We start from the raw sequence: 9,830 nt of genomic DNA on the forward strand, positions 1-9,830 counted from the left end.
AAGGGGGAGTCTATATACAATGTGTGCAAAGGGCATGAGGAGGTAGGCGAATAATTACAATTTTGCAGATTAACACTGGAGTGATAAATGATCAGATGGTCATGTGCAGGTAGAGATATTGGTGTGCAAAAGAGCAGAAAAGGAAATCAATAAAAACAGTATAAAAACAGTATGGGAATGAGGTAGGTGAAAATGGGTGGGCTATTTACCAATAGACTATGTACAGCTGCAGCGATCGGTTAGCTGCTCAGATAGCTGATGTTTGAAGTTGGTGAGGGAGATAAAAGTCTCCAACTTCAGCGATTTTTGCGGTTCGTTCCAGTCACAGGCAGCAGAGTACTGGAACGAAAGGCGGCCAAATGAGGTGTTGGCTTTAGGGATGATCAGTGAGATACACCTGCTGGAGCGCGTGCTACGGATGGGTGTTGCCATTGTGACCAGTGAACTGAGATAAGGCGGAGCTTTACCTAGCATGGACTTGTAGATGACCTGGAGCCAGTGGGTCTGGCGACGAATATGTAGCGAGGGCCAGCCGACTAGAGCATACAAGTCGCAGTGGTGGGTGGTATAAGGTGCTTTAGTGACAAAACGGATGGCACTGTGATAGACTGCATCCAGTTTGCTGAGTAGAGTGTTGGAAGCCATTTTGTAGATGACATCGCCGAAGTCGAGGATCGGTAGGATAGTCAGTTTTACTAGGGTAAGCTTGGCGGCGTGAGTGAAGGAGGCTTTGTTGCGGAATAGAAAGCCGACTCTTGATTTGATTTTCGATTGGAGATGTTTGATATGAGTCTGGAAGGAGAGTTTGCAGTCTAGCCAGACACCTAGGTACTTATAGATGTCCACATATTCAAGGTCGGAACCATCCAGGGTGGTGATGTTAGTCGGGCATGCGGGTGCAGGCAGCGATCGGTTGAAAAGCATGCATTTGGTTTTACTAGCGTTTAAGAGCAGTTGGAGGCCACGGAAGGAGTGTTGTATGGCATTGAAGCTCGTTTGGAGGTTAGATAGCACAGTGTCCAATGACGGGCCGAAAGTATATAGAATGGTGTCGTCTGCGTAGAGGTGGATCAGGGAATCGCCCGCAGCAAGAGCAACATCATTGATATATACAGAGAAAAGAGCCGGCCCGAGAATTGAACCCTGTGGCACCCCCATAGAGACTGCCAGAGGACCGGACAGCATGCCCTCCGATTTGACACACTGAACTCTGTCTGCAAAGTAATTGGTGAACCCGGCAAGGCAGTCATCCGAAAAACCGAGGCTACTGAGTCTGCCGATAAGAATATGGTGATTGACAGAGTCGAAAGCCTTGGCAAGGTCGATGAAGACGGCTGCACAGTACTGTCTTTTATCGATGGCGGTTATCATATAGTACCTTGAGTGTGACTGAGGTGCACCCGTGACCGGCTCGGAAATCAGATTGCACAGCGGAGAAGGTACGGTGGGATTCGAGATGGTCAGTGACCTGTTTGTTGACTTGGCTTTCGAAGACCTTAGATAGGCAGGGCAGGATGGATATAGGTCTATAACAGTTTGGGTCCAGGGTGTCTCCCCCTTTGAAGAGGGGGATGACTGCGGCAGCTTTCCAATCCTTGGGGAACTCAGACGATATGAAAGAGAGGTTGAACAGGCTGGTAATAGGGGTTGCGGCAATGGCGGCGGATAGTTTCAGAAATAGAGGGTCCAGATTGTCAAGCCCAGCTGATTTGTACGGGTCCAGGTTTTGCAGCTCTTTCAGAACATCTGCTATCTGGATTTGGGTAAAGGAGAACCTGGAGAGGCTTGGGCGAGGAGCTGCGGGGGGGGGCGGTGCTGTTGGCCGAGGTTGGAGTAGCCAGGCGGAAGGCATGGCCAGCCGTTGAAAAATGCTTATTGAAGTTTTCGATAATCATGGATTTATCGGTGGAGACCGTGTTACCTAGCCTCAGTGCAGTGGGCAGCTGGGAGGAGGTGCTCTTGTTCTCCATGTGTCCCAGAACTTTTTGGAGTTGGAGCTACAGGATGCAAACTTCTGCCTGAAGAAGCTGGCCTTAGCTTTCCTGACTGACTGCGTGTATTGGTTCCTGACTTCCCTGAACAGTTGCATATCACGGGGACTATTCGATGCTATTGCAGTCCGCCACAGGATGTTTTTGTGCTGGTCGAGGGCAGTCAGGTCTGGAGTGAACCAAGGGCTGTATCTGTTCTTGGTTCTGCATTTTTTGAACGGAGCATGCTTATCTAAAATGATGAGGAAATTACTTTTAAAGAATGACCAGGCATCCTCAACTGACAGGATGAGGTCAATGTCCTTCCAGGATACCCGGGCCAGGTCGATTAGAAAGGCCTGCTCCGAGAAGTGTTTTAGGGAGCGTTTGACAGTGATGAGGGGTGGTTACAGGCAATGAGGCAGTGATCGCTGAGATCCTGGTTGAAGACAGCGGAGGTGTATTTGGAGGGCCAGTTGGTCAGGATGACGTCTATGAGGGTGCCCTTGTATACAGAGTTAGGGTTGTACCTGGTGGGTTCCTTGATGATTTGTGTGAGATTGAAGGCATCTAGCTTAGATTGTAGGACTGCCGGGGTGTTAAGCATATCCCAGTTTAGGTCTCCTAACAGAACAAACTCTGAAGCTAGATGGGGGGCGATCAATTCACAAATGGTGTCCAGTGCACAGCTGGGAGCTGAGGGGGGTCGGTAGCAGGCGGCAACAGTGAGAGACTTATTTCTGGAGAGAGTAATTTTCAAAATTAGTAGTTCGAACTGTTTGGGTATGGACCTGGAAAGTATGACATTACTTTGCAGGCTATCTCTGCAGTAGACTGCAACTCCTCCCCCTTTGGCAGTTCTATCTTGACGGAAGATGTTATAGTTGGGTATGGAAATCTCAGAATTTTTGGTGGCCTTCCTGAGCCAGGATTCAGACACGGCAAGGACATCAGGGTTAGCAGAGTGTGCTAAAGTGGTGAGTAAAACAAACTTAGGGAGGAGGCTTCTGATGTTGACATGCATGTAACCAAGGCTTTTTCGATCACAGGTTGTATCTCTGGACATGCTGGTTGTAATGGGTGAGGTCTCCGCATGTGTGGGAGGTGGGACAAAGGAGGTAACAGGGGTATGAAGAGTGGAACTAGGGGTTCCATTGTGAACTAAAACAATGATAACTAACCTGAACAACAGTATACAAGGCATATTGACATATGAGAGAGACATACAGCGAGGCATACAGTAATCACAGGTGTTGAATTGGGAAAGCTAGCTAAAACAGTAGGTGAGGCTAATCAGCTAGCACAACAAAACAGCAGGTAAAATGGTGTTGACTAGGCAACGGGGCCGACAGATAAAACAAAGATAAAACAAACAAGCAGAATGGGGTACCGTGATTAATGGACAGTCCAGCGTGCATTAGCTATGTAGCCAAGAGATCAGTGTCCAGGGGGCAGCGGTGGATGGGCAGGGAAGCTGGACTGGCGAGTGTTATCCAGGTTAAAAAAACTAACAATGACTAAATAGCTTGTAGCTAGTTAGCTGGTTAGCGTCTGGAGGTTCTTGAGTGTGTTCTAAAAAATAAAAAATAATAGCGATTCCGTATCACATTGGGTGAGGCAGGTTTCCGGAAGGTATAAACAAATTAAAAATCAAAAAGAGATAGAAAGTAAATATGGGTCCAGAGAGTGTTTGGGACGCGGCGATTCAGACGGTTCGTAGGCCCGGGCTAGACAAGGTAGCAGTTAGCGGACCGGAGCTAAACAAGCTAGCGGTTAGCAGGCCGAATTAGCAAGCAGGGAGATAGCGAGGGCTAGAGAGTTAGCCTTAGGGGGACGTCGCGATGGGGTGAGTCTGTTTATTCCTCTTCATGTGGTGACATCGATAGACCAGTCGTGGGCCCGGGTATTGTAGCCCAGGAGTATGCTACAGGTGCTCTGGCCGGGCTAGCTTCAGGCTAAGTGGGTGGAAACGCTAGCCAGGGGTAATCATCCGGGGTTGCAGTTTAGCTAGATAGCTAGTTGTGAAGATCCAGCTGAAAAATGTTCCGTTTGCGGTGGGAATCCGGGGATGAAAAATAAATAGGTCCGTTATGCTCTGGTTAGAGTCGCGTTGTTCGAACTGGCGAGAGCTTTCCGGGCTAAAGGTTAGCTGACGACCAGTTAGCTGAAGACCGCTAGCATAGCTGGTGGTTAGCTGGCTAGCTTCAGTTGAGGGGTTCCGAAGTAAATATAAATACTTTAGGAAAAATAGCTACATTGGGTGAGGCGGGTTGCAGGAGAGTATTTGGGAGCTTAGGTTTAGCAAAATGTTTTTAAAGAGGTATGCAAAGAAAAATATGTAAAAAAACAAAAAAGAAGCGATATATACAAGGGACAGGACGACAGGACGACAGGACGACTTACTGCTACGCCATCTTGGTACGAAAGAATCTCTAGTGGCACAACTAGCACTGCGACGCAGTGCTTTAGACTACTGCGCTACTCGGGAGGCCAATCTCACATTTCTGATTGTGTTACAGTGCATTTGGAAAGTATTCAGACCCCTTGACTTTTTCTATATATATATTTTTCTACATTTTGTTACATTACAGCCTTATTCTAAAATGGATTTAAACAATTTTCCCTGATCCATCAACACACAATACCCCATAATGACATAGTTAAAACAGGTTTGACTTTTTTTGTGCAAATTTATTTAAAATACAAAACTCATATAACATTTACATAAGTATCCAGTACTTTGTTGAAGCACCTTTGGCAGTGATTACGGCCTCATTCTGTTTAATATTGACGCTACAAGCTTGGCACACCTGTATTTGAGGAGTTTCTCACATTCTTCTCTGCAGATCATCTCAAGTTTTGTCAGGGTGGATGGGTAGCATTGCTGCACAGGTCTCTCCAGAGATGTTCGATCGGGTTCAAGTCCGGGCTCTGGCTGGGCCATTCAAGGACAACCAAAGATTTGTCCTGAAGCCACTCCTGCATTGTTTTGGCTGCGTGCTTAGGGTCGTTGTCCTGTTGGAAGGTGAACCTTCGCTCCAGTCTGTGGTCCTGAGTGCACTGGAGCAGGTTTTCATCATGGTCTCTCTGTACTTTGTTCCGTTAATCTTTCCTTCGATATTGACTTGTCTCCCAGTCCCTGCCACTGACAAACATCCCCACAGCATGACGCTGCCACCACCATGCTTCACCGTAGGGATGGTGCCAGGTCTCCTCCAGATTTGACACTTGGCATTCAGGCCAAAGAGCTCAATCTTGGTTTCATCAGACCAGAGAATCTTGTTTCTCATGGCCAGAGTCCTTTGGGTGCCTTTTGGCAAACTCCAAGTGGGCTGTCATGTGCCTTTTACTGATGAGTTGCTTCCGTCTGGCCGCTCTACCACAAAGTCCTGATTGGTGGAGTGCTGAAGCGGCGGTTGTTTTTCTGGAATGTTTTCCCATCTCCATAGAGGAACTCTGGAGTTCTGTCAGAATGACCATTGGTTTCTTGGTCACCTCCCTGACCAAGGCCCTTCTCCCCTGATTGCTCATTTCGGCTGGGTGGGCCAGCTCTAGGAGTCTTGGTGGTTCCAAACTTCTTCCATTTAACTTCTTCCATTCAATGCAGAATTGTTTTGGTACCTTTCCCCAGATCTGTGCCTCGACACAATCCTGTTTCGGTGCTCTATGGACAATTCCTTGTTTTTTTCTCTGACATGTACTGTCAACTGTGGGACCTTATATAGACAGGTGTATGCCTTTCTAAATAATGTCCAATCAGTTGAATTTACCACAATTTACAAACATCTCAAGGATGATCAATGGAAACAGGATGCACCAGAGCTCAATTTCAAGGCTCATAGCATAGGGTCTGAATAAGGTATCTGTTTTTATTTGTAATAAATTTGCAAAAATGTCTAAAAACCTGTTCTCTCCTAGTTATTATGTGGTATTGTGTGTAGATTAATGAGGAAAACACGTGTTCAAATAAATTTTAGAATAAGGCTGTAAAGTAACAAAATGTGGAAAAAGTCAAAGGCTCTGAATACTTTCCGAATGCTCTGTACCTGTGATTTGTGTGTGAATTATCTGCAGTGTTTGCATATATACCCAGGTGACATGTTTGTATGTTTGTATGATCTACGACCACTCCGGTTTAGAACCTTGCTGTGATGTCAGTCTATCCCTGTACTCTTCCACAGAAAAGACCTGTCAATCAAAAAGTGTATGCCTGCGTCATCATGGGCACCCAGGGACAGGGCTCGATGTCTGACCTGTGTGTGAATGTGTGTGTGTATTAAATGTTGGTGAATATGATGTCTAACCTATGTGTGTTTCAGGTGTGGCGGAGCAGTTTGCCATAGCGGAGGCTAAGCTGAGAGCCTGGTCGTCTGTGGATGGAGATGACTCTAATGACGACTCTTATGATGAGGACTTCACTCCCGCCAACGAGCCCACAACACAAAGCACGGGTACTGTACACACACACACACACACACACACACACACACACACACACACACACACACACACACACACACACACACACACACACACACACACACACACACACACACACACACACACACACACACACACACACACACACACACACACACACACACACACACACACACACACACACATTATACTACCCTATTACAACTGGAGTATCACTGAAGAATACATGGTCCTCCCTTCTAATACCTTCATTTGTTCCTACCCCCTACTCCAGGTCTTGCACATCCTTTCTCCCCATCCCCCCACCTCCCTGTCTCCTCTAACTGTGTGGTGATGAATCTGTCTGAAACTCTGATTGTCCCAGTGCCCTACTTTCATTCTCTCACAAAAAAGGTTGTTCCCCGGCGCAATTTGATATCCCACATGCAAGTTTAATTTGATTCCTTTGCTGCAGACAAGGGGGGGGGGTTGAGTTTGTTGGTTGTGTGAGTGGACTATACATTTAGTGTGTGTTTGTGAATGTTTGTGTGTACTATTGTGGGGATGCCAATGCTTTTATGCTGATTGCTTACTCCACTGCACCAAATATGACTGCTTTGTTTTACTTGATAATGTAATTTATTTTAATTTAGTATTACGTATTTTATTCCGTAACACTATATGGGTGAGAAGTTGCCCCAAAGACACAGATCTAGGATCAGCTTACATCCTTTAACCTCCAACCTTTCCAGATATAGCCTGATAAGTCAGTTTGACTATTTAACGTGTCTGCTGTCATTCCATAACAATACACTGCTCTCTCATCAGTAGGGCTCCTAGTTTTTCCTGACTACGTGACCTGACCTCATCAGGCATGGTAAGACAATAGGCAGGGTCATTCAGTACACTCACTGTCTCTCTTCTGCCCCTCTCTCCCCCTCTCTGAACCCCCTCAGAGGTGCCCCCCTACCTGAGGGACCTTCTTCACAGTCAGGTGTGTCAGCACCTGGGTCTGCGGGGGCCGTGCTGCAAGGGAGCAGGTAGAGGAGACAGGCCCTCGCCCACTTCCACAGACACCATCTGCTCCAGCCTCTGCAGCCTGGACGAGCAACACCCCTTACTGCGAGATCTCACCCATCACTGCGGCAACAACTACGGTAACGCCGCCGAGCTGGCTGCCAAGATCCTGTCGGCCCTGCAAGGGGGAGAGGAGCTGCTGTTGGCCCGCCTCCAGAGGGTGGAGCAGGGGGTTAGAGGGGGAGGGGACTTCAACAGCCTGGGGGGTCCGAGGGGCCGGCCAGGGGGGGAGGAATCGCCCTGCTACTCTGTGACCTACTCCGAGACCTACCTGTCACCCGGGGAGGACGACGATACGCCCTGCAAAGACTACGAGGGCACCGTGTGCCAGGGAGAAGGAGATGGCGAGGTGTACCCACCTGACTATGCCACCCACAGGAAGGTCTCAGACGTAGCCTCCTCCGGGGTGGTGTCTCTGGACGAGGATGAAGAGGAGGAAAAGGAGGAGGAGGAGAGGGAGAGAGAGCAGGGAAACCAATGTCATTGATTTTTGTTTCATCCATTGTTTCTCTGTCCATCTCTCCGTTCCTCACATGGCCTCTGATATGTTAAGTCTGTCCATCTCTCCATCCCTCACATGGCCTCTGATATGTTTAACCTGTCCATCTCTCCGTCCCTCACATGGCCTCTGATATGTTAAGCCTGTCCATCTCTCCGTCCCTCACATGGCCTCTGATATGTTTAACCTGTCCATCTCTCCGTCCCTCACATGGCCTCTGATATGTTTAACCTGTCCATCTCTCCATCCCTCACATGGCCTCTGATATGTTAAGTCTGTCCATCTCTCCGTCCCTCACATGGCCTCTGATATGTTAAGTCTGTCCATCCCTCACATGGCCTCTGATATGTTAAGTCTGTCCATCTCTCCGTCCCTCACATGGCCTCTGATATGTTAAGTCTGTCCATCTCTCCGTCCCTCACATGGCCTCTGATATGTTAAGTCTGTCCATCTCTCCATCCCTCACATGGCCTCTGATATGTTAAGTCTGTCCATCTCTCCGTCCCTCACATGGCCTCTGATATGTTAAGTCTGTCCATCTCTCCGTCCCTCACATGGCCTCTGATATGTTTAACCTGTCCATCTCTCCGTCCCTCACATGGCCTCTGATATGTTAAGTCTGTCCATCTCTCCATCCCTCACATGGCCTCTGATATGTTATCTCTCCGTCCCTCAGGCCTCTGTCCATCTCTCCGTCCCTCACATGGCCTCTGATATGTTAACCTGTCCATCTCTCCGTCCCTCACATGGCCTCTGATATGTTAAGCCTGTCCATCTCTCCGTCCCTCACATGGCCTCTGATATGTTAAGCCTGTCCATCTCTCCGTCCCTCACATGGCCTCTGATATGTTTAAACCTGTCTGCATGTTTTTTTTCATGACTTGAACTCTTACTGCTGTGTAACCCCTCTGTCCTGGCCTTATGGCATCATGTCGATCCCCTACCCACCTGCCCCCTGACCATTTGATATGTATCAATATATTTTTGTCTTGAGGCGTCCAAACAATCTTTTCTATCAATGTGAAGCAGGACAGCTGGACTGGCTGTCACAGCCTTCAATAAGAAGCCCAACAATTGGTCTGTGGTTTCAGTAAGAAGCCCATGGATTGGCCAGTGGGGTTTAGTGCTCCACCCACACACAACAAGAAAGCGAGAGACTGCTAAAAACTAAAAAAGACAGAAAAACACGGAATCTTAAAACTATGAAATATCTTTGCATGTGTTTGCAAGTGCTGAACTGAACTTGTGTGCTGACCTGGTCTTGAGCACGTCGGTTTGCAGTTTGGGCTGTTCTGTATAACCCCACCCTTCCCCCGCCACCACCCAGATACAATGTATCCCATTGGTGGACAGGTTCCACTGCATCCTGAAACCTGAAACCCCTCCTCTCTTTTGCAAGAGATGTAAGCCGTGTTCCTCTGCCCAGGCGTTGCTGACGGGTGCCAGATCTTCCTAAATCTGGATAGTTATTTTACGTATCCGGTAACCACTTCATATGCTACACCAATCTGGTGTCTGACGGCACAGTCGATGATGTGGCACACAACCATTGGATGATGCATGCAACGTCTGAACAGGGGAGCACGACCCCTAGCATCCTTCTGGGCATGGCTTGCTGAGTATGACAAACTACCGTATGTAACCTGTCACCAACAGTTATGAGCAAATGCTGGAATGTCTTAAAAGTGACAGGAAATATGTATTTGATATGCTTTTATTGTACTAGTTTTCTATCATTCAACATGTTGTTGTTATTATAATTATTCTGAATATCATTATGACTAACCGTCATAATGACATACTATAGCTACCGGATTTTGTTTTTGGTTCTATGGTTTCCTATATGGAAGGCCAATGGTCTAGGC

The 9,830-nt window shown here is 47.6% G+C and overlaps 1 protein-coding gene across 1 annotated transcript in view; it reads left to right on the plus strand.

The window, feature by feature from the left end:
* The window catches only part of zgc:165508 (uncharacterized protein LOC100101652 homolog), a 23,540-nt gene extending 15,248 nt beyond the window's left edge, over positions 1–8,292 (plus strand). Inside the window, exons 4-6 of the mRNA XM_046296690.1 lie at positions 6,290–6,421; positions 7,346–7,638; positions 7,699–8,292. Of these exons, the coding sequence (XP_046152646.1) occupies positions 6,290–6,421; positions 7,346–7,638; positions 7,699–7,953 (680 nt within the window). The 3' untranslated portion in view covers positions 7,954–8,292. The remainder of the gene's footprint in view (positions 1–6,289; positions 6,422–7,345; positions 7,639–7,698) is intronic.
* The last annotated feature ends 1,538 nt before the right edge of the window (positions 8,293–9,830 follow it).

Source organism: Oncorhynchus gorbuscha, linkage group LG13 (genome assembly GCF_021184085.1).
Source record: "Oncorhynchus gorbuscha isolate QuinsamMale2020 ecotype Even-year linkage group LG13, OgorEven_v1.0, whole genome shotgun sequence".
Classification (NCBI taxonomy): Eukaryota; Metazoa; Chordata; class Actinopteri; order Salmoniformes; family Salmonidae; genus Oncorhynchus; species Oncorhynchus gorbuscha.